General features: G+C 39.3%; 3 protein-coding genes across 4 annotated transcripts in view; 2 read left to right on the top strand and 1 right to left on the bottom strand.

The window, feature by feature from the left end:
• Positions 1–6,277, bottom strand: part of rgs7a (regulator of G protein signaling 7a) — a 51,684-nt gene extending 45,407 nt beyond the window's left edge. For both annotated transcript variants that reach the window (XM_023418127.2, XM_023418128.2), the window contains exons 1-2: positions 6,075–6,277; positions 4,997–5,115 (exon numbers count right to left, since the gene is read on the bottom strand). In XM_023418127.2, the coding sequence (XP_023273895.1) occupies positions 4,997–5,074 (78 nt within the window). In that variant the 5' untranslated portion in view covers positions 5,075–5,115; positions 6,075–6,277. The remainder of the gene's footprint in view (positions 1–4,996; positions 5,116–6,074) is intronic.
• A 3,725-nt stretch (positions 6,278–10,002) lies between these two features.
• Positions 10,003–12,830, top strand: LOC111663731 (ubiquitin-conjugating enzyme E2 D4-like). The gene is made up of 7 exons (XM_023418023.2): positions 10,003–10,169; positions 10,658–10,721; positions 10,830–10,861; positions 11,212–11,289; positions 11,466–11,571; positions 12,208–12,301; positions 12,397–12,830. The coding sequence occupies exons 1-7, from the start codon at positions 10,146–10,148 to the stop codon at positions 12,440–12,442; spliced, it is 444 nt and encodes a 147-aa protein (XP_023273791.1). The 5' UTR covers positions 10,003–10,145; the 3' UTR covers positions 12,443–12,830.
• A 3,100-nt stretch (positions 12,831–15,930) lies between these two features.
• bicc1a (BicC family RNA binding protein 1a) overlaps positions 15,931–23,764 on the top strand; it is a 54,804-nt gene continuing 46,970 nt past the window's right edge. Inside the window, exon 1 of the mRNA XM_023418094.2 lies at positions 15,931–16,448. Within this exon, the coding sequence (XP_023273862.1) occupies positions 16,256–16,448 (193 nt within the window). The 5' untranslated portion in view covers positions 15,931–16,255. The remainder of the gene's footprint in view (positions 16,449–23,764) is intronic.

The raw sequence follows: 23,764 nt of genomic DNA, 5'->3' as shown, positions 1-23,764 counted from the left end.
ACCCTCTCTCTCCCGGTCTTACTGATCTTCTGATTGCAGATTGAGGGAGACAGGCAGTACAAGAACCCTTCAATCTGGCTCTTAACTGAGAAAAAGCTGAAAATGTATTCAGTCCCCTCCGCTTTCTGACTCATGAACAATGTAGGACGGTTGGGAAACTGTACAGATAACAGGGCAGGCTGATGTAGGGTGAGTTTAACAGATATAGATTAGGCTCTGGTTTGAACAATGAGGAGATCTCTGCTGATTGAACGTAGTCTAAACCAAGATTTACTGTATTAATAATGGCTGCATTTCTGCATCATCTGACAACACATCATTTTGAGGTGTCACTGCTGTGTTGCAGTAATGCACAGGAGAGGGAAAGTCTTGTCCCAGCAAAATGATCTCTTGTACACAACCTCTTAATCAACTGACAAATCAATAGCATGCACTAATACCTTTGCCCTGTTTGTTATTGTTGTTTGTTCGTTGCTTCATTACTGAGTCACACTAAGGGGAAACGGTTCAAATCTCACGGTGCAGCATCAACACCCTTTTCAAACGTGTGAAGGACAGAGTTCCCCGAAGCTGAAAACACAGAGACTAACGGAGGAGGCAGAAAGCTATAATGAGGAAAGCACATAAAGACATTTAAATAATCTTTCTTCATCAACAATATACGAGGTAGGTCAAATACTGTAGCTACCTGAAACGTGACATAGAAGTCAAAATAATCATATTTAATGCAAGGTTTTAAATTCCATTATCTGACATTGTTTGGCCATAATACCTACAGTTATCTGAACAACACACTCGTACACTCTGTACATCATTGTATAGTTTCACCAGGGACCAGTTTACATCAAAGATACACAGTACCGACATTCATGTAAGCACCAGAAGCAGAACTCTCCCACATCAACCGAAGATAACAACAACAGTGTGATACAATGTTGTATATGCTCATTGGGAAAAAGACAGCAGAAAAAAACAATAAACATGCAGCATAGGATTAATGGCCGTGCACAGAGACAGAAGCCAAACTGGCTGCTGGAAGAACAATTACTGGATGCCTGTCGACAGCTCAGATGTAAATAAGAGTGGGCTGGTGTCTCAGCTGCCAGATACTACACCACAGAGGAAGATCCATTCCAGCAGTTACAGTATACTGCGAAATAGATGTAATCTTAACTATTTATTTAATTTTATCCTATATGGAGTCCTATGAATCTTATTTTTCCAGTATTTTTCTACTGGAAAATCTGCTCAGACGAATCAGCTGATTTGTGGCATTAACTGTTCACTGCAAACATCACCTTGTGAAGAAAAGCTGTAAGTGGATTTTTGTCACTTTAAGTTATTATATTTCAAGTCAAATAACAGGTGGAGATGAACATTTTTATTTGAAAAGCTCTATCAATTTTATGCGGTGCAACACGCAAAATCCAGGAAACTTGTGATGGAGAAAAGCCAAAATTTCAGTTAAATTTCAGTTAGGAGACTGTTAACTGTGTCTGCTGCCTTGATGCTCATCTCAAGATTTTTTTTTTACTGACTGAATAAAGTTGTAAGAGACTGGTGAGCAATGTAGATTTTCACTGTCTGAGGATGAAGTGGATGTGGTGAAAACATCAATGTTTAGACTTTGTCTATCTATATTGTCCGTTAAATCTGATCAGTCTAATGTATCCTCATTTTCTTTCCTCTCTCTTACCTCTCACTTAATTAGAAACGGCACACACACACGCGCTCCCACGCAGACGCACACATGCAGAGACACAATCACGAACACACACAAAGAGCGCTGGCTGGTGAGAGAAGATGTTCCCTCCTCATGCTGAGTGGCTATGAACTTCGCAGAGCTGTTTTAGGCTCGCATAAAAAATTCAGGACTCTCTCTTAGCAACATTCGCCCTACATACAGCATACACACATGCTCGCAAATGCATCACAGCATTATTCATGGTGCACACGTGAGCAGGCATGAAAAACAGACACACACACACATACTATGGTAAGCTTGATGATGATATAAGCCTGACGTGGTAAATATGTGAGCAGCGAGACATCACAAAGCCTTTTATATGCTTAAACATTGAATCAATCGCTGAACATTTTATTGCCATTTCTTGACAAACTGTAGGAGTTCTGATATATCAGTTGTTAGCGTTTTCCTTCATTTATATAGTGAGTGATATAATTTTCAGGGTCACCAGCGACTGTCGCCAGTAAATCAGCAGAAAAGCCAAGTGGTGTGTGTTGGCCCATGTGTTTCTTCACATCCAACTGTTCGAATGTTTGTGTGTGTGTGTGTGTGTGTGTGTGTGTGTGTGTGTGTGCGCGCGCGCGCACGCACGCGCACACGCATGTACTTGGGCATTTAGATTTTCAATACAACTACATACGCATTCAAACAAGGTGCTCGAGTGCATGCACCCTTGAGGAAAACAGACATCTCTGTGCACATCTTCACAGCAAGCAGGTCAACACCTCAGCTCACCCATCCATTTTCATTAGACATTAATGACAGGAGCAGAGGAGTGGATGGGCCAGAGAGAAAGAGAGATTGAGACAGTGAAAGGATATAGTTATACTCCCAGTGGAAAGACTATCAAACCACTATCTGCTGTCCTCAACCATAAAGCTCCCTCTCCCGATATTACATAATCCTTCCACTACTATTTACTACTAGCACATTGTCAGCTATCAGGTAGACGTGGCCAGTTGCTTAATATCAGTTTCCACTGTGTATTTACGATATTGATGCACAAGAGGTCTGAGCAGTAAAAACAGAACATTAAAGCGAGTTTTCCACTTGAGAATTCAGTTCATGTTAGTGTGGCCCAGTCGATGTGGGTTGCAACATCTCTGCCAAGTCATCTCCATCTGAAAAGCATTTGGGGGCACCTGTTCGTGCTGGCGGCATCCACATGTCTACAGAGAATGCTCTTTCAATTGCACTTTGAGTTAAACCCACTCCAGAAACACGATTTCATCCTCACTGCCTTCAACCATGTTCTTTCATTCTGCAGTGTATCTAGGTCAGTCAGTATTCACAGCCAGGCTGTGGCCATGTGTGGTCAAGTGGTGAGAAGTGAAGAATTGGATGGTGTTTGAAAGCCTTATCAGACCAAACATTTGAGAACAAACAGCTCCTTTAGTCTAAAATCATTCTTGCCTCCTAATTCTGAAGATATAAAAAAAAAAGTCTGGTTGCTAAAGATAAAAACTGCAAAATACACACATGAGCTTAAGATGTTTTCCTTATTTGCATACATGGTTCAACACATCCTTAAAGGCATGATTGAAACAGCAGGAGTTTCAGATCAATAGCAGGAGAAAGGAAGAGACGTCACATGTAATTGAATAACTGGAAAGACCTCAAGTCAATATTTGATGCTCTTAAACAGGATGCAACTAGTTTTCATGCCTTAGCATATTTGATACTGTTTCCTATTTAAATGAAATTCAAAGAGATGTGATTTCCTCCACTGTCTCCACAAATAAAACTTACAAGGAATGACAAAAAACAATTTCATTCAACCCTCTCCATTAGCGTCAATATTTGGCCTGCTTTATGAACAATCCACTTCACAAGCCTGTTGTTGTCCTGTTTTGGAAAGATCCTGTAAATCACGAGCACTCCTTCCTGCAACAAGCATAGCGACACATCCAGCAAATCCTGTCCCACACTGGCAGTAATATTGCCTAACACGCTGTGAGTGCTATAAAAGACCGTCAATCTATGATATCATGCTAAGCACATCCCCTTCCTGGTGTGCAGAGGCTGTCGCAGATGGAATAGGAGCGTTCGCCGGAATGTGAAGAGAATGAAATGAAGAAATTCACTCAATGCTCAAGTCGTCCACAAGTAAAATGAGAGAATGATCACTTCATTGGTGCATCTGAGATTGAAGTAGAAACATTACACTGCCCATCAGGCGATGTTATGTTCACAGCTGTTTTTGCTCTGGTGTTCTTCAGGTGTTTGACACAGCATAAGCCAGAATCTTTATTATGAAATAATGATATTTAAGGTTAGGTGAAGTGATTTAGGCATTGGATTTTATGTTCAAGAAAAGCATACCACATGGTTAATGCTAAAACAGATCAGAAATAAACCCTGACTATTAGACAATAGCAGTGTCACCAGGGAACAGAAGCCTCGCCTGATGGTAGTGAATGCAATTTTCAAAATGGCTTATTTGTAGGTTAATCTTATATAGCTGTACATCTAAACCAATGCATGTATTTCACACTACATGTATTCAAGCTTCTAAAAAAATATGATTGGACCTCAAGCCTCAAAGTAAACAAATGTTATCTTCCCTGCAGATTATTATTTCATTAATCCATTTGATGTTTTGAGCAGCACTGGATTAAGGTGTTTCAGCAGCGGGCCTTTTCACACCCCTCCCTTCCTCTAATTTTCTAATATAGTAACAGATTTAACAGTGAAGAAATACACCACTAGCAGTGTAATGAACAATGCTTAAAAAGCCTTTGGCTTCCTTTCAGTTCCATTAATGTCAGTCAGTTAAAAATCCATCCTCCAACATGTTAGCAATAAAAGCTGACGGTTTAACTGTAAAAATGCATGCATTCATGTCAGGGCTGTTCAGTGTGTGTGTGTGTGTGTGTGTGTGTGTGTGTGTGTGTGTGTGTGTGTGTGTGCGTGTGTGTGTGTGCGTGTGCATGCGTGCATGTATGTGTGTTCATGTGTGTAAGCGTGCTCTGAATCAGCATTGCATGTCATGTATGTTGTGAGAGAAAAATTGCATGTTCTCTCCATGCTCTCATCAAGCTGATGTAGCATCACAACCCTAAATCACCATGGCACAAGATCACTGTCTTGCCATTAGTATTAGCAGTTTCCATTGCACAGCTCATCGTCAAGTAAATTGATGCAAGAGCAACACACACACACACACACACACACACACACACACACACACTCAGTAACACTCACAAACAAATACACACACGTGCAGACTAAAAATAGCAGCAGTCTTACCTTTCTGTACACTATCATGTTGGGGGACTCATCCGCTACCCCATTGGTCCCCTGCCCACCGCTGTTGGTCTGTGCCATGATCCAGTAAGTAAATCTGCCACAGGAAATGTCAGGTGCTCCTGTTGTGGACAGAATGGATATTTTGGTCCATCAGAAGAACAATGGAGCCTGAACGTGACTTGCCCTTACCTTGCCAAGAAGAGAATAATTTACATAACATGTGGCCTGGATCACCTTTCAACATATTTGACATTTCCACATGGAACAGATGTGCAGAAGTTCCTACACAAGTTGGCTACACATGTCTGCTTTTCACAAGGTCTTGACAAGGACACTTTCTTTTTTTAAGAAAGGGGGCTGAAGGTATGTTTACTGCCACAGTGTGAATTCCCACTGAATGGGGCAAAAGTTCAACCTGAAAAGCAATGAGAGATACCATGTAGGACTGTGATCACTCTTTACTCAGATGGATTCATGGTGCACGGAAATCAGTGTTTCTGAAACAGTGACAACCTTTTACTGTTTGTTGACAGGATTCGGCAGAAATCTTAATCTCCTCTTTCTAAGATTGCAACGGCAAGATAAGGGGAGGTGAAGACCCGGACCCTGTCAACGGTAAATGCAGTAAAACAACACACCGTCCCTGGAGGAGGTAGGCTTCTCTACAATGCAGCTTGGATACATGTTTTTGGGGTAAAGCGACCGTAACCAAAGCGTGCAAGACTGTGCAAATGTAACAGATACGGTATGCACGTTACAGCTTCATCATGATTTCTTCCCCTTACGACACCCACACGACATCCTTGGGAGGTTTAGTCTGCAACACTAAATAGCCTATAGCATGCAAACAGCGAAGTCATGTAACCTGCTTTTAACATGAGGCCGTTAGCTGCACTATATTGTGTTTTCTTACCACAAGCCACTGCCCGCTTCAGCACCTTGGACAGCTACCGCAAAACGCCCGCGCCCGTTGTCGTCCCCTCTTCTTAATCACGAATAGCGCGCAAATGCACAGACAACACAGCGACATCGGTCACCGGAGGAGAGGGAGGGGAAGTGGAGGGAAAGGGGGGCTTACCTGAAAAAACGCGCAGCCCGGTATAGGACTCCTGAATCCGTGCAGAGGTGGAAGCCTGGTCCTTCGCGTTCAGCGTGTCAACTGGCAGACATAGGAATGCGAGGATTGTTCATTGGCAACGTGAAGAGGCAGACATTCGGTGGACACTTGGTGTGGTACAGCTCTCTGTCTCTATCTCTCTCCTCTCGCCTCTTCTCCCAGCGATGCTCAGAAGCACGGGCGCGCCACCTCTGAGCGCCGTGAACGCGCATCGATCCATGGCCAATAGCGTGTGAGGAATAAATTACAACCCATTTTGGAGACATACAGCTATATGTTTTTGTTTTTTTTCTCACTTTTCTCAAATTGCATAGCCGTGCGTGCGGTGATATACTGGTTCTGAAAGCTGGGCCAAAATTAAGGAGAGTTGCGGTATATTAATATTTTAACAAATGCAATCTTTACAAAAGGTCAAGAGACAAAATAAAGCACAGGTTCCATTCTTCATTTTTCTGAACCAGGATTAGAAGCTGTCCTGAATATGCAGACTATAACAGAGTCCAGCTGTTCTATCGGTTGATATATACTGTTTAGTCTTAATGAGGTAAATTTGCTTTAATCAGCAGTGGAAAGTAAATAGATTTACTCAAGTAGCCTGAGGTACAATCTGAGGTAGTTAGACTTTACTTGAGTGTTTTAATTTTATGCTGCTTATATATTTCTACTCCACTACAAACCATACTTATGATGCTATGTAGTAAATGAAATGTGTAGTAAATACATGTTATTGCATCAGTAGCCTAATAATAATTTGATAGTATACAATAATATAGCGCTGCAGTCATTTTGCCTGTGTAGTGTTACTTCAGTGTACTTTCAGAACACTTTGCTGATAATACTTACAAGCTTTAAAGTTCAATTTTGAATGCAGGACATTTACTTTCAATAGAGTATTTTTTATATTGTGGTATTGTCACTTTTACTTTAGTAAGGGATCTGAATACTTCTTCCACCACTGTCCTCAATACATAATTCATGTGACATGGACTATAATGTAATATTACTTTAAACACAGATACGGGCCACTCCCAGATCTTCTCTGAAACCATATTAGCATTTCTTTCATTAAAATGAATACTTGGGGGTATATGCAGAGGAGCTGAAATCTACTCTTTCACCTGCATGAGATGAGGTAGCTCACTCAAATTCAGCATTTGTATTTCACAGGAAGTTCCATGAAACTGTGTCAGACACTGACTACAGATGTAAGAAACTGTTATAAATCATCTAAGAGTTTCTGTGATTCAGTGCATGCAGCTCTGCAGAGATAAATGAATAAACAGAAAATCTCTTCATTTGCTGCAATCTGTGGCTTTGAGATATGCAGCAGTCCAGGCGTGAAAGATGACAGATGTGCCCTTTCTCCCTATGTACTGTATGTGTCTGTATGTTATCGTCAGTCTTTTCTATCCCCTTTGCTCTCTCAGGACTTTAGCTCTCTGCAACATGGACCTAAACATTCAGTCCACTCAGTTTCACAGTGAGCTACAACATCAGAATAACAATAATGTGTAGCTATCATGGACGTGTTTATGACAACAATTTTGTAAGGATAATTGGCTAGTAAGCCAAACAGCAATAGATATTGGAGCCTCGGGGGATACCGAGTCAACTGATGCCCATGTTTCATTCTGTCTTTGCATTATTTTCCTTGTTTCCTTATAATCCGTTATGGTAATCATCTGTTTATGTGCCTATTTATATAAGATGAATGTGCTGCAAGTGGGTCACTTCAATCAGGTAGTTTTCCAAAGTCACTTAATGCTTCCTCAAACACATGCAACCTGGAGTTTTTTACAATCTTCTTCATATAGGTAGTAAATTACTTGTGTTTTAGTGATGCGGATTGGACAGCGAGGTATGGCTGTCTTCATAAGGTCATATAGAAAGTAAAAGCTATGTTGTTGAAATTTGCAATGAATTAATTAATCTGAGCTAATCACGCTTACATACAGATTCACGAAGGGTTCAGATCTCAGGCCACTTATATTTGATCTCTTATATGCTGCTTTTAGTCCAAATCCTGTAATCCTGCAAAAGGATCTAAATTCACTTCATTGATGTATCTGGACTGCAGGACTGAAGGCAGAGTTAGAAATGTTGGTGTTATAATGGATTCTGCAGCAACACTAAGACAGTAATTGCATCAGCCTTTTATTTTCTACAAATAGCAGCAATTAGAAGTTTCATTTCAGTAGAAGATGTAGGGAAACTCATTCATGCCTTAATCTCAGGAGGATAGACTGAAGCAATGGCCCCTTTTTTGTTTTTCCCAACAGACCACAAGACCCCTGCAGACCAATTCAGAATGTTGCTGAAAGACCCATTCTTATACTGTTATAATGGCTTCCGCTTTGTTATAGAGTAGATTTTAAAGTGTCATTGTTGGTTCATAAATCATTTAATAGATTAGGGCCAAAATACGAAGAATATAAACCCAATAGGCCCCTTAGATCTTTGGGAAGCAGTCAGTTAGAAGTGCCTCGAGTCAAAACTAAACACCGTGTTGGATTAAGCTTCTATGCTGCACACAGAATGAACCAGCTTCCTGTTGAATCTAACTGCACATGTACTTTAGCCACTTTCAAATCAAAATGAAAGACTCATTCTCAGGTGCCTTTGATTGATTATATTCTTTTGTATTTATATTTTTCCTTTATTAATTGTATTACTGTTCTGTGCTGTTACTTTGCTATAACTAAATTAAATTATAACTATAAATTTTTCTAATCAGTATTTTGTGCATTTTCGTTGTTTCGTTTCACTCTGTTTCATTACATTTTACCATCCATTATATTATATTTTGATATGTTGTTTTAGCCTCTCTTTTGGAAGTGAATAATACAAATAAATGCTATGCCTTGCTTTGTTTTTATAGTTCATGGTCATGGTGGTACGATCCCATCCATCCATCTTACTTCACTGTGGGCCCTCAAAACACTCCCCTGTGTGGGACAGTTACAGCCATTAAACACCAGAAAGAACTTTTTTCTCAAAACAACATTAGGTCAAGTTATTCAATATTTTATAGGATTCTTTTTTTTTTTATTGTTGTGATGTGCGATCAATAAGTCAATAAGGTAAGAAACTATAAAAGAAACAACACAACACAAAAGCATTAAGTGTAGGCCTACTTAATGTTTTCAATTCTTCACTCTAGCTGTTCCATAAATTCACCCCTTTAACTGAGATACACAATTTTTTTTACATTGGTCCTAACAACACAAATTATTTTCAAATCATACTTTCTCTCATTTTAAATGACATTTGGATACCTTCAGGTAATAATTGATTTTAACATAATTTTGTAGTCTTTAAACAGTTGGTTTTGTTTGTAAGTGGTTCTGTTTACACATACTATGGCTCTCTTTTGACTCTATTTTTTATCTCTATCTTTTGACTGTATGGTTTTAATAACCACAGCACCATCTCAATAGCTTACATCATAGTCAGGTTTGTCCAATTTAAATACCATATGTTCCTCAAAGGTCAGACATTGGTTATAATAGTCACCTGAGTCCAGCTCATACAACATAATGACACTGATTCTAAAGCTGTAATGCAATTAATAGAGGGTAACAGACAAGCCCATATCCAAACAATTCAGACCACTGCAGACTTGCAGGCTTTTTGTATGTACCCTTCTTATTTATAATGTCTCCACTTTAAAATATAATAGCTTTGCAGAAAATATGTCAGAGTCTGTTCAATAGTTCATCAACCTGTTTAACAATTTTGTTTACTATATTCACTAGAATTGCTATTTATTAATAAGTTAACAGAGTGGTTTTCACAGGATGAGGTGCGGCCATATATTTGGGTGAACGGTCCCTTTAAGTGGCTTGACTGAAAACTCAAAGTCCCATAATGCACCGGTCTATTCTTCGTCGTCAAACAAAAACGCGGAAACAAAAGAAATAATCAGTTTGTCAAAACAAATAACACCGAGTCGGCATAAAGTGAGCGTAGCTGTAGCTGACAGCTGTCAAAGTTAACACCACAGCTTCTCTTGCGCTGTCTGAACGACTTGCCATGGCTTTGAAAAGAATACAGAAGGTAAGAGTATTCGTTAATTTATCTGATGTGCTGAAAAGGTCGGAGCGACACGGAAACGTTGCTCTAACGGATAGCGAGTCAATCACCTAATAGCATCTGTTTGCTAACCTAATGCTGATTATTATGCCAACGTTTTGTGAATGATACAAGACTAGGAGATTATTTCTCGACACAGCTTTTACTGCCAGCAGGTCTGCTATTTGTGCTAGTGGCGATGGCGTTATACCAAAGCCAGTTAGCAAAGCCGTTAAACTTAAATGAGCTAACTTCGCTGGCTGCTAAAGTTGGCCTAGCAAACGAGCAATGTGAAAGCACTTTTAAGTTGTGTTTATGGGTGGTTTTCAATATATTTCAATCCCCAGAATCTCAAATAATCGTTCGTAATTTGCAGATTAAGTAACTATACATTTAAGTATGCTGCTTTTAAAGCTATGCACTACAGTGGGGCGGAAGCTGTTAAACAAGTTGTCGTTTGTTTATTTGTACAGGAGTTAAATGACTTGCAGAGAGATCCTCCAGCTTCCTGTTCAGCTGGACCCGTAGGGGAGGACAGTAAGTGAAAATGTATAACATGATGACATGTAATCTGCTCCTTTGTAATTGATATATGTCTGTAAAGTATGTTCTCACAAATTGCTTCTTTATCATTGTTTCCTGTAGTGTTTCACTGGCAAGCTACCATCACAGGACCGGTGAGCCTTTTCTGTATTAGTTTTCTGGATTTTTTTTTTTTTAAACCAAGCTGCTTCTGGATCTCCAGACAATAGTGTTTTATGTTGACTTTACAGCACTTTCTAGTCTGTATGGAGAGCACAGACTGGCACACTCTATCCCAATGTTACTCACTGAAGCCCATGGCATTATTGAGACAATAGGAAAAACTGAAATGCCATAATATCTTAATTTAAACAAAGGGAATCTTAAACAAATTAAAGTCAAATAATAATCTGAATTATGCTTGCTCTCTCATTGGAAATGGTATCTTATCCCATAAGGATACTGTAGCAGGCATAATTTAACATAATTTGCTCATCTGTTTCAGAATGACAGTCCGTATCATGGAGGAGTATTCTTCCTTTCTGTTCATTTCCCCACGGACTATCCCTTTAAACCACCAAAGGTATGATTATTTATCCAACACACTGATTAGCTCAAAACTACACCGCCTTATTGTTTTTCACAATTTTCTGACATTTTATAGAACAAATAACAAATCTGTCCATTGACAGAGACTCCAAATCCACTTTGAAAAGCAGGGTATTTAACCTATTTACTCTCTGGTTGTTATTTCCATAGGTTGCCTTTACAACAAAAATCTATCACCCAAACATAAACAGCAATGGTAGCATCTGCCTTGACATCCTGAGGTCACAGTGGTCGCCTGCACTTACGGTGTCAAAAGGTAACTAACATCTACATTTTGCCTGTGAAGTACAGCATAGTACATTACAGCAACACTGCGTATGATCTGGATTATATGCATTACAGCAACACTGCGTATGATCTGGTTTGTATCTAAGATTTAATATGAAGTCATGAGAAAATTTTGATTTTTTTTTTACGTAATTTGACATGCTTAATGGTAAATTAGGATGTAGGGACAAAATATACCATTGGGAGGGAATGTCAAAGATGGGCATGTTAAATTATATCAAACAGAGTGAGGCAGTGAACTGTATTTGATTATGCAATCACTGTGCTGTCATCAAATCTGGATTCTCCCAAATGAATGATTTTGAGCCTCTAGAAACACAGGTAACAGGATTTTCGGAAGCTGATTATCCAAAAATCAACCTCTGCATCCTGTGTACTTTTGTCACTTTAAAAACTGAAATTGCAGGTTTTATGTTGTGTAACTGGAGGAACAAACGATGGCGATGTTCAAATATGTGTTTCAAGGATGAAAGCAGCATGAAATCAAAGCTTGGCCATTTGTATTTAAATTGGTATGTGAAGATTGAGCTAAGAAGTTGGGTAAGTCATCTTTAATTTATTTGAAAGCTGTGTTCATACCGATTTTTCATCCTTTTTTTTCCAGTTTTATTATCCATATGCTCTTTGCTGTGTGACCCAAATCCAGATGATCCGTTAGTCCCAGACATTGCACACATTTACAAATCGGACAGACAAAAGTGAGTATGAAAGTCAATGACTATTGGCATGTGGACAGACTGAAATCAGTCTACTGTTCTTTAGAAACCCCACTCTGATTTTCTTCTCTCTACAGGTACAACAAAGTAGCCAGAGAATGGACTCAGAGGTATGCAATGTGAAGGACTGAAGTGTCAGCAACAATGATGCATCCCTGAACACCTCAATATATGACAGTACTGTTTCAACTGCTCATCCACACTGGTTCTAGCTGAGGTGTTTTATACGCTTGAAGCACTTTCTCTACTCAGATCAGATTTTACTTGATTTAACTGTTTTTACTGTTTATTTTTCCCTTAAATTGGCATTATTATCATCATTATTATTATCATCATCATTATTATTATTATTATTATTATCATTATAATTATCGTTATTATTATTATTATTATTATTATTATTAGCAGTGGTGAGATGGCCTGATTGTATTTTTCTTTTAAGAGATTTATATTGGACAAGACTGTACTGAATTCATTTTGCATTGTTTTGCATTAAAAGCATTGATCAAAATTGAATTACACTTTCTTTCTTCACAATACACAAGTAAAATGATGATGTTATCTATCTTCCTGTTGAACAAAATGTTTGGTTCAGTGTAATTTCTATCAAATAACAAATCACGTTTGTTATTCACATGACCACTAGGTGGCATCCTTCACTTTTTTCTTCCCTACCCTTTTACATAGAGCAGTTTCTCTCCTGCACAACTCAATTTTCACATTTGTGTTACATTCAATTCAGGACCATTTGCTAAATGGTTATTCGTGGGGATAGTGGATATAACAATATATTGTTTTATTAATGAAATGGAAATGAAAAGAGATGTTATGTCCATTGAAATTAAACCACCCATTATCATCACTTCTGCTGCTTGCACTATAGCTGCTGTACACTGGTGAAGCTAGTCTACACACATTAATTGAGCAGCAGTAGTAACACAAGTAGTAGTAACTAGTGTTGGGGAGTACTGAACTACATGTAATCAGGTGGGATTGCTGCAAAAGCAAACCCACTATATGTTCTTCTCAGGTTCTTATTCCATTTTATTCCATCTATTCCGTTTTTTGATATGTAACTCCTACACATGTTAAACATAGAAACTCCATTCAAACTATAAAATGTTCAGCTAAATTAGGACAGTATCACAAGTTTTTCGTTTTTTAATACATTTCCGAAATATTCAACATTTCATCTGATTTTTTCCCCCATTGAAATGAATGGAAAGAATGTTCAAAATCTCAAATTTTTCATAACTTTTCATGCATTTTTCAATCCCTTCTACTCATTAATACTTTCAGTTAGAAATGTCATTCAAAAGTTCATTCATTTTTGGTTATATTACATTTTTAAAAAACCTTTTATATGGTAAATGTTTAATTTTCATGAACTTTTCTGATCTTTAAAAATTCCAAAACTTGTTCTCACATCCACAAATTTCACTCCTTGTGCATCATCTTTTGCCAAATCGTAGGAGATTTTGTCTAGTTCGTGTTTCCCAAGTGCAGTGACTTACAGAATCTGAACTATGAGCTTCAAAGTGGCGGGAGTACCATCCCACTGTCTCTAATGTTAATTGAGAGCATAAAATCAGGAGGAAAACAGGAAGTGGGGCATTATTAAAATCGCTGAACCTCCCACATTTCTTCAGAAATTGCATTTTCTAGTTAAACTAGTACTTTAACTACATTTTGCAGCTTTCTGGTTGTTGAACTTCTTTTTTTCGCCATTTTTGAGTTGTTTTACTACTGAAACTAAAGAAAATTTTGGCCCATAAAAGGAAAGGAATGATTTTTTTTTCTGTTTTTTTTTTTACTCTACTGTAATTGAGCCCCCTTTGACCTGATATGACCACTAGACATGCCCAGGCATTTGTCAGGCAGTCCACGGCCTGATTTCTTTTTTTTTTTTTTTTTCTAATTTATTTGGTTTATGTATGACCTGTGAACACGTAGGCACTTTTTGCAATAAAAAAAAAAAAAAACTCAATTGAGTAGCATTTTTGTTGGCATGTGCCTTTTTGGAATTAGGCCTGTATTTTTTTTTATAATTTTGTATAACATGTACATCGCAAATTGTAAATCAGCGCTTCTTTTTTTTACAAAGTAGTTTTTACTACATTTTTTAAGCATCATTAGTTAACTGAACTCTTGGGTAGCTGTAATTCCACTTCCTCCAGTGTTAAGTAATTGGTAGCTTGTAAAGCTTTGCTTACAAGGAAGCTTCCCCAAAACTGGTAGTAACACAAATATTGGCTTTTCCACTCCAATAACCCACCAGAGGAAAAACATAGTTGGGGATTCTTTATAATGGAAATACAACAGTTTAGATCATGGGGTGAGTTACCTTAACCATGAAAGATTTAGGGCTCAAATGTCAAAGCTGAGCTCAGTTTTTATTTATTTTTTTTTTTTCATTGCAAGCTGGTCTCAGCTTTTAGAAACGCTGTCAGTGTTTTTCTCAAGATTAAAATCAAGTTATCAGGTACAGGGTAATTTCTACCTCTTATCTTAGAATTTAGAATGATGGCCACTGCAAATGAGCAAGACTTCTTGGATTGAGAGAAGGCCATGGCACTGCAGCTCTGGGGTTACTTTGCTTTTTAAAGAAGGCCTCAGCCATCACTCTACGGTTGTGGTTGTGGGGTCATCTGAAGTCTGTCATGGCTGGCAAGTGAGATTCACACCTGACCTGAGTTTATAGAAATACAAAGAATAACAATGATGAAGGTATAACATCACTAACCACTGGCCCAGCAGGTTCCTGTTCTGGATGACAACTTCACAAATGCAGCAGAACAAATTATTCGTGAAAGAATACAAACATGGAGAATTACCAACAGACACAAGTTAAGATGGAACCTAAAAATGTGAATGTAAGAGATGGAAAGCTTTGTTTAACAAGGCCATATATCACTGGAAAATGTCGTTAATCATTTCCTGGCCACCATGTGGGAATAACCCAGGAATTATATTTCTACAGGGACTTGCAAACATTTCATTGTAAACATTATTATGTTCAGTGACCAATATAGTAACTCTTTGTTCTGTTTTACTTTATACAGCATTTTTGATTTTTGGATCGTAGCAATTTTGGGTCTGTTTTACTTAATGTAGTCTTGCTCCACGTTGTTTTGGTTTCCCTTTCCTGTATTGCTTCCTCTCACCACTTTCAGGATGTGTAGTGTTTCCTCTATAAACCAATAAATTGGTTGCATGGGGTGTTATTAAAAACTGCCAGACAGACTGAAAAACTGCCATACAAATATAAATGTATGCTTAAGTCAACCCTGCCGTTGTGCGCAGTCGTTTATGGTCACTTTATTTTCATATTTCGTGGTATTACATCGACATGTAATATAATTTTCAGCTCATGATAACTATGATTTTGTTTGCTGTAATTGGCTATGATCCCTCTGCAGTTTCCCGCAAATGAAATATAAAAGTTGTGCACTCCACAAGTCCCACAATAACACAAATTGAATCCATTGCATTTCTCACAAATAGCCTACTAAAGTTTGAGGACTTTCACTGGAACCCAGGGGGAGGTAGATGCTCAAAAAAAGTGTTTCTGGGAGGAGTCCCGCTTTCTTTTTGCAGGATGACACGTGAAACTTTCCCTAGGAGTTGGTTGGTGTGTTTGCAGTGTGCTGTGCGGCTCTCCGTTAACTCGGGAGTCAACCTATAGCGAGAGTACGAGTGTGCCTCTGCCTATTTTTAGAAGTCTACCTAATGGGGGAAAACGAAGGGGCTTAAAGAAACTGCGGAGGAAGGTCTCAACTGCGCTGCCATGAGCTCGCACAACACCGCGAAGTGACGGAATTAAAAAAAAAAAGAAAAAAAAGAAGAAAGTTTTCAGAGGTTCAACGCTTTTGCTTCAGCTCAACTTAACTCTGAGTAAAACGCAGTGGCCTCTGGAGAAGTTGCTGCGCAGCACCAATGGCTGCCCAGTGCGACACTTTAAGCGGATACTTGCAGCAGTCGGACCAGGGCTCTAACAGCGAGCGCAGCACCGACTCTCCTCTCCCGGGATCAGAGGAGGATCTGAGCGGCCCCCATCCGCTGCCAGATCCGGAGTGGACTGAGGAGAGGTTTCGGGTGGACCGTAAGAAGTTGGAAGTCATGTTATTAGGTAAATAATTAAGTACAAAGTTAGTGACATGTTTAAGTATTTCATTTAGTAATGCGTTTTTCTTTTCACGTTTCATCTGATTGTTGCTTGTCATTGTTTCCGAGAAGCTGCACACTTTAGCAGCCTCCTGACGGCCCTTTGTTCAACTTGGACGTATAAAATGACACTTTCAGGACATAATTATTACTTTAAGTAGCTTAAAATTTCAGGACTCCTTGTCAGCACGACCAGGAAACAGGAGCGTGTCATGTGCGTGATCCGGAACGAATCAATTAGGGCAATTAAGCCGAGTCAATTTGTGCCTTCAGTCAGTGTCACCACCTCATATACTAAAGAAAACGATGTGTTGAGCAGCTAAAGAACTCACTGAGTTTACAGTCATATGGGCGTGCGTGTTGCTTGAAACTAATGTTTGAACATAAGGTCGAAGGGGTCAAAGGCATGAGAGAGGGTTAACCATCACTGATGTACCCGTCGTGCTGTGCCTATGGAGGTAGTAACATGCCCTGACCACAAGCTGTCGCTGCACAAACTCCCATGGCGTGCATTTGTTTGTAGACTAAACTGAAATTGACCCGAACATGCAGTTCATTTACTTCTCAGTAAAACAGTTTGCACACAGAAACAACTGGTGCAGCAGCGTTTGGCGGACTCCAACAAAAATGTTATGAAAAGGAACTGAAAGTTTATAAATAATCATTGAAACTGGTCTAAGTACAGTAGCAACAGTCTCCATTAGAAAATGACATATATTACATTTTCATGACTGTCATGCAGTCTGTCTCAACTCAACACCAGATTTCTTAAAAAAAAAAATAAAAAAAAAGTCATCTATCTTTTGTACATTATCATGTCTTTCTTGCATGTGTGCTGTTACTGCATGTTTTCCTCTTGGTGATAAAATTGATCCAGGGTGTGAGCTCTCCTCTAATGACGTGACAGTGAACAGTCAAACAAGCGATGACAAGCTCATAAAGAGAGGCCAGGCTGGGCTCTGTTGAGAGGTCCCTGGAAACTCAGGTTGAGGTCATTTATCACACATTTCAAAACACTGAGTGGAATATTACAGAATTAGGTAAGTCTGCTGGATTCTTGATCAATTCCACAGGAAGACTGTAAGTCAGAGCTGGGAGGCGGCCAAACAAGACCTGTGGAGGAACTGTAATTAAAACAAGCATGATATAAACTGTGTCCACATTGCTGATGAGTATAGCTTTACATTTTTAGCACTGTAACATGGTGAGAGCTGCTCATCAGGAGTATTTAAGTTGTGATTTACATTTGTGACTAACTTTGGGAGTAATCCTCAGCGAGCAGCTGGTCTTGAAGTCAGTTTATCCTTTATGCTATACACACAGACACTTGCACGCACACACGTAGTTCCCCTTGAGAATGTCCTGGTTGCTGCCTCGCTCCTCAGTACATTCCTCAAAGCTCCATGTCATCCCAAACTCTTCCAGGAAAACAACTTAAGCAGAGGCCGGCCCTAAATCTGAGTGTCCCGGACATACCATGCGCCACGTCACGTAGTGTGTCTAAATGTGTCGGTCTGTGCGTCTGTATATGTTATGTATAATATATCCAGTTTACGCAGTCTTTAATTTGGTCTTGTATCTCTGCCAACATCTTGTTTCCCAATAGCTGCTTCATGACATCGGGTCTGACACTGCTCATGTTGACAATGCTGCTGGGATGTAGAATCGAAATACCTGCTGTGTTCCACTGTCTCCTGGTCTTTCTGCTCAGCTGTAGGTTCAGGTTTAAATACCATACTATCTCAACTGTGAAACTGCTTTAACCTTTGATCTCTGACCTTCAGCACGAATCCAGGATGTCTGGTTGCATCATCTGTAACTTGGTTAACTCTGAATAGACACTACACAGTCCTAGCATCTGGTGACACAAAAAGCTTTGGTTAAGGTCTAGATTTGTTTTAACTCCCTGGGGTCAGAGATTCTCGTCTCCTTTTTTGTTCTGTAGCTGTAAGTTTGAATTCAAATCCCAATAAATAGCTCTTTTAGTCTGGTCCAGTTGGGTCAGAGCTGTGTAACATCTGGCTGTGTTTTGATTGGATAAACTGTAGATTTTGACATGGTACATCATGTTCTGAAGCCCTGAGTTTGGACGATAATGAAATAATTTTATGGGAACTCCAGTTTATTTTTACTCTGTGTTTTATTGTGTGTGACGGTATCTCTGGCTTCTTTTTCCTGGAAAATAAAGTGAGCTTGACCCTCGGCAAAGAGCCACAGGTCAAATCATATTGCGGTCACTTCCCTAACAACAATACCTGAGCATCTTTTCTGCTAGATTAGGTCATGGCTGCACTATTTTGCAATTCGAAGGCTTAAATGACCACCTAGTCCAGAATTGTTAAATATCAAAGGTGTTTTTCTGAATTTTTATATTCAGATCCTCTGCCGTGGAAATTGCATTAACAACCACCTCTTATGTCAGTGGCTATTCTTTAAGGAAATTGCGTGTGTGTGTGTGTGTACAGTATGGCTAAACATACACTTTCTTGCGTGTGGATAACACATTTCTGCCGTACACATTTCATTAGAGGTTTTGAGTGAAAGACAAAGACATTTGTTTTTTTTTTCTTTAGACATTGTGGAAAAACTGCACAAAGAACAGGGACATATTGAATATCAGATAAACAATAATATATGGAGGAAATGGATAATTACATTTAAACTGGGTGTGCAACTAATGACTATTTTCATTATTGAAAATTATATTGATCTATTGATTATTTTCTTGAGTGTTTGTTCTATAAAAAGTCACAAAGTAATGAAAAATGCAACGTAGTGCTCATTAAATTTTCCCAGAACCGAAGGTGACATCCTCAAATGTCTTGTTGTCTTGTATGGCACACAGTCCTAAACCCAAAGATACTCAGTTTATAATGACATAGAAGAGAAAGTCCTAATATTTGAGAAGCTGCAGTTGCAGAATATTTGGCATATTTGCTTAAGAAACAACTTAAATGGGTAATTTATTATCAAAATTATTGCTAAATAATTGTCTGTCGATTTTAACAAATCAATTAACAGACTATTCATCTGTGATCTTTATAACGCATAACAAGAAAAGTTACTACAGCATAAAGATGCTTAGGACTAAAGCAATGATTTTTTTCTTTCTTTATTTTAGATTCATGGATTCAGTTTAATGGCTGCAGTTCAATTTCAGCTGCAGCCAATATGCAGTATGCTAATTAGGCTGTATTGATCAAATCCTTCTATATGTGGTGTCCATTGTACCTAATTCATGATTGGTTGATCTTTGCCTGAATGCTTAATTACCTTTGCTCCGCTGTCTCAGTGTTTCACATTGTTTAGAGAAGCAAGCTAATTGGTATGATTAGGACTGATGGGGTGATGCAGTGTATGTTTGCTCAGACAAATGAGCCCGACGCTTGTGTGTTTACCAAATATTTTGCTTTTGTCCTCGACGTTTTGGCTGAAAGTTTGGGCGGTTTAACTTTTACATTGAATTAGAGAGGCAAACCTGCTGCTGTAAGGCAATTAGCATCAACTTGCTCCACAGATTACATTTTCATTGATTGTGTGTGGTGCGTTGTCTCGTAGATGAGCTGTGACATTGCTGTGAAATCTCTCTGCTCCCAGTTTCTCCCTCTGGGTGCTAAATACAATCGTTTGGAAAGGTTTCAGGAAGTGATTCACTGATTGACTGATGTGGCTGACCATTACAGTTTTTAAGATATAACCAGAAAAACAGAATCTCGTAAGTGCATTAATGATAGTGATTATATTGGCTGTCAATCAGGAATTGTTTTCCTGATGATGATGATGATAATAAACCTGCCTGTACTGGGAAGGTACACAATGTGGGTCAGAGTGGAACATCAGACTGGTGGAGAGGCGTTTAGTCAGAGGTTGCATAAATTTCGGACAATAAAAATGACCCAGGAGCACTCTGTGCTCATTAAAAGATATTAGTGACTCAACCAGCATTTCCCCACACTGAAGCAAAATCCCAGCGTGCACACTTAAACTACCTTGTATTTGAATCAGCTGTATTTTACTCCCCCGGTCTAGCACAATTTGCATCAGGAGAAAATGGAAATTATTAACTGCTTAGCAATTACAAATTTACTGTCTGTCCCACTGGCAGAGACGCCTGGTTCCTGGGCTCAGGTTGGTAAATAGAGTGTGAAGTGACAACAAAACCTCACCCTGACAGCCATCTGGGTTTACTGTTGTACTGCTGGCACCCTAGAATAGAACTCCCAAGTTAATGGCTTGGAGACCTCGACAGAGGCATGAGAGCTTGAAAGATAATTTTATGTGTAGAGGGAGCAGTGTGAGAGAACTTTTGTGCCTTTTTTTTTTACATTCATTATGAAGTTAAGAGACCAGAGGCAAGTGTGGGAAAGAGGTAACATTTTCTCCAACCCTGATTATCCAAATTTATTGTGTTTGCATGTACAACAGGGTTTTCCATGGATTTTTTTTTTTTTAAGTATACATTACCGATGTCTTCTAATGTGTATGGGTCAGTTTGAAGAGCTCTTGCTGTGGTTTTCCCTGCTCAGGCTTGTAATGATGAGAAGTTAGTGCTGTTTCTGACTGTGCATAGCCTCCTGGTGGGCCACTGTGTGCACACATCTTAACAACATGTTTGCTGAGTAACTGCGACAACAACATACAATTAGGCTTAGTGAATCATTTTCTTCATTGAACTAATTTGTTTGCCTGCTCCTAAACCACAGACTATTATTGGGTAGCTTTGTCTCAGAATGTACAAACTGTTGCATTTGGCAGTGAGAAGGGACGAGGTTTTCACATGCATTTTCAGTATGTAGCGATAATGCTATCAGGGTAATACGATACAATACTTCATCTTATATTCTCTGGGTGGAACATACTGATACTAGGACTTGTTTTGAATAAGCACATTGCAATGTTTTCTCACACTCAACTTGGTGTGTAGACCACAGATTGCTCACAGAAGAACATATTATTTTGGAGGCAAGTTGAAACGCTTCCTCTGAGAAAGGAAACTGGTCCTTTCGTGAAAATGTGATTATTATTTTTCAATATCCTTCTGCTTATTGTTTAGAGAATGATTTCTCTGGCTTCACTGCCCACGTAATGAGGAGTGTGTGTGTGTGTGTGTGTGTGTGTGTGTGTGTGTGTGTGTGTGTGTGTGTGTGTGTGTGTGTGTGAGGGCCTCATCCTCCTCTTCCTCCTGGGTGCTGAGTAAGACTCACAGACAGGAAGTGAGTGTCTTGTGGGGAATGTGCTGCAGGCTTTCTCCTCTCTGCCTCGTTCTCCCCCTCTGTTGCTCCCTCTTGAGCATTCAAAACACTGCTCTGTTGTTCCAGCTTCCATCAGATCCACTATGGAGAAGTTGGACTTCCCTGGGTCATTATCCCTACGCTATAACACAATCCTGACTCCAACCTCCTAACCTAACCAAACCCAGGCAAAAAATATTACTGAATAGACTCGAACATCAGAAGCATTTGTGGTTATGCATCTTGTACTCCTCAGTTTTGCAGCAAAAAAGCACAATGAATTGTATATAATCGCACATCATGATCTCTATAACTGATCCTTACATGTACAATACTGAAGTTTTTTTGATTCTCAGATATAGTGCTGTATGTCATGTAACGCCGTTATATTTGACTATTCCAAAGTGAAAGTAAAGAGGGAGAAGCAGAGAAACCCTACACAGACCACACTTTGGAAAAAATGCAGTAAAGACTGGAAAACAGCAGATAGAGCCAGCACTTGAGAGGAAAATCCCTCTCTCGTGTCGAGATGTGAAAATCCTTTATTCTCTCGCATGAGTTTGTTGGAGATATTGTGATGTTTAAACCAGATTCTGACTGGATTCTGTGCAAAATGTGTGTTTATAGCTGTGACTGTACCAAAGCAGCAGATGATTTTTCTTTTTTCTTTTGGAGGTGCGAGCCACTGTCAGGACAAAGAAATGCTTCCCATTCATGACAACAAAGTAGAGATGCCTTTGCTTCCATAATAGGTTCTGCCTCGTTTGCTTCGCACAGAGTTCAAGTGTGATTGAACTTTGACCTGTGAAATGGCAAGATTCTTCAGTTGTCCATTTGAGGGAAAGAGGAGGATTGACCTGTCGTTGTTCAGGAAATATTGATTGTATTTATTTGTGGTTATCTAATGTCATGCTGAATGAATACACGCTGTAGAGTAGGAGGGGTGCTGCATGGCTTACATTAATAGCAAGGACAAGAATATATGGGGCAAATGAGAGTTTGTGTGTCACGTTCAGCTTGAGGAATCCTGAAGTTAGCTTGTTAGCCATGCTAGCTCCAGCAGTTGATGCTGTATTATTTGCAGACCTGCTTACTTTGGTTGAGTAGATGGAGTAAAATTTAGTGAATTAGAATTTTGCTGCTGCATCTTTTGGGAAGCACTGGCGTACATTTCTGAAATGTCAACTTTTCCCAAAACAGCAAAAACAGCCTGTTACGAGCATTCAATCCTTCAGGTCGTCCCAAAGCCTGAAAAGCACCAAATATGGATGTATGTGGTTTTCACTGGACAGCAATATGTCATATTGCCTTTGAGAAAATAATACATATAAACATGTATATACCAGTAGGAAGTAAAATTATTTTGTCTGCTGAATGTTGAGAATTATTTCAACCTGCACCAGAGTGTGCGGCCCAGAGTGTTGATCCAAACTAATGAATCTAAACTGTGTGGAAAGCAAACACACATCAGAACAACTAGTTTCTAATTAAGATGCTCCAGTTGATTTAACTGCTGAATTCTATTCTTCCCTTTGCCCAGTTACCTCTCTTGCCATCTTCCCTCTCTCTCCCTGTCTCTCTCAGGTTTTACTGAAACATGCTGATACAATTAAACAGTTCTATTCAACTTTGCTTACACGTTGAATTCCTTCATCCTGGGCATGATGAAGCTTTCAGGAGCTGTAATATAATTCACCTTCAGTCCACGGAAAAACCTGTAATTCATTACTCAAGAAAATAAAACCAGGAGTCCTGTTTCAACAGTCCGAGTGGAGCTGGAGTGCTGTGACCCATTTCCATGCTCCTGGAACTGTAAATGGGCTGAAATGAATACCTGTTTTTCTACGTCCCTCAAAGCTCTTTTTCTTCAACCCTTTTCAAAGTGCAGATTTACATTCTGTCTGGTTTGCGGTTGCTATTTTAGAAACGCTTCTCGGAGGGGGCAGCCCTGACTTACGCTGCACGCGTGCGCACTCATGACACACACACTAATACAGAAACACATGCATGCACACCACCCAGCCCTTAACACCCCCCCCACCCACCCACC

The sequence above is a fragment of the Seriola lalandi genome, unplaced genomic scaffold (assembly GCF_002814215.2).
Source record: "Seriola lalandi dorsalis isolate HSWRI2012SDOR001 ecotype SW California unplaced genomic scaffold, Sedor1 jcf7180002054580, whole genome shotgun sequence".
NCBI lineage: Eukaryota > Metazoa > Chordata > Actinopteri > Carangiformes > Carangidae > Seriola > Seriola lalandi.
The sequence above is the reverse complement of the archived record's forward strand: the minus strand, read 5'-3'. Positions and strand labels throughout refer to the sequence as shown.

Bases quoted from the DNA above. Each gene is read 5' to 3' on its own strand.
- LOC111663731 (XM_023418023.2), top strand. From the start codon at position 10,146: ATGGCTTTGAAAAGAATACAGAAG. The intron at 10,722-10,829 runs GTAAGTGAAAAT...TGTTTCCTGTAG, and splicing joins TGGACCCGTAGGGGAGGACA to TGTTTCACTGGCAAGCTACC. The intron at 11,572-12,207 runs GTAACTAACATC...TTTTTTTTCCAG, and splicing joins TGCACTTACGGTGTCAAAAG to TTTTATTATCCATATGCTCT.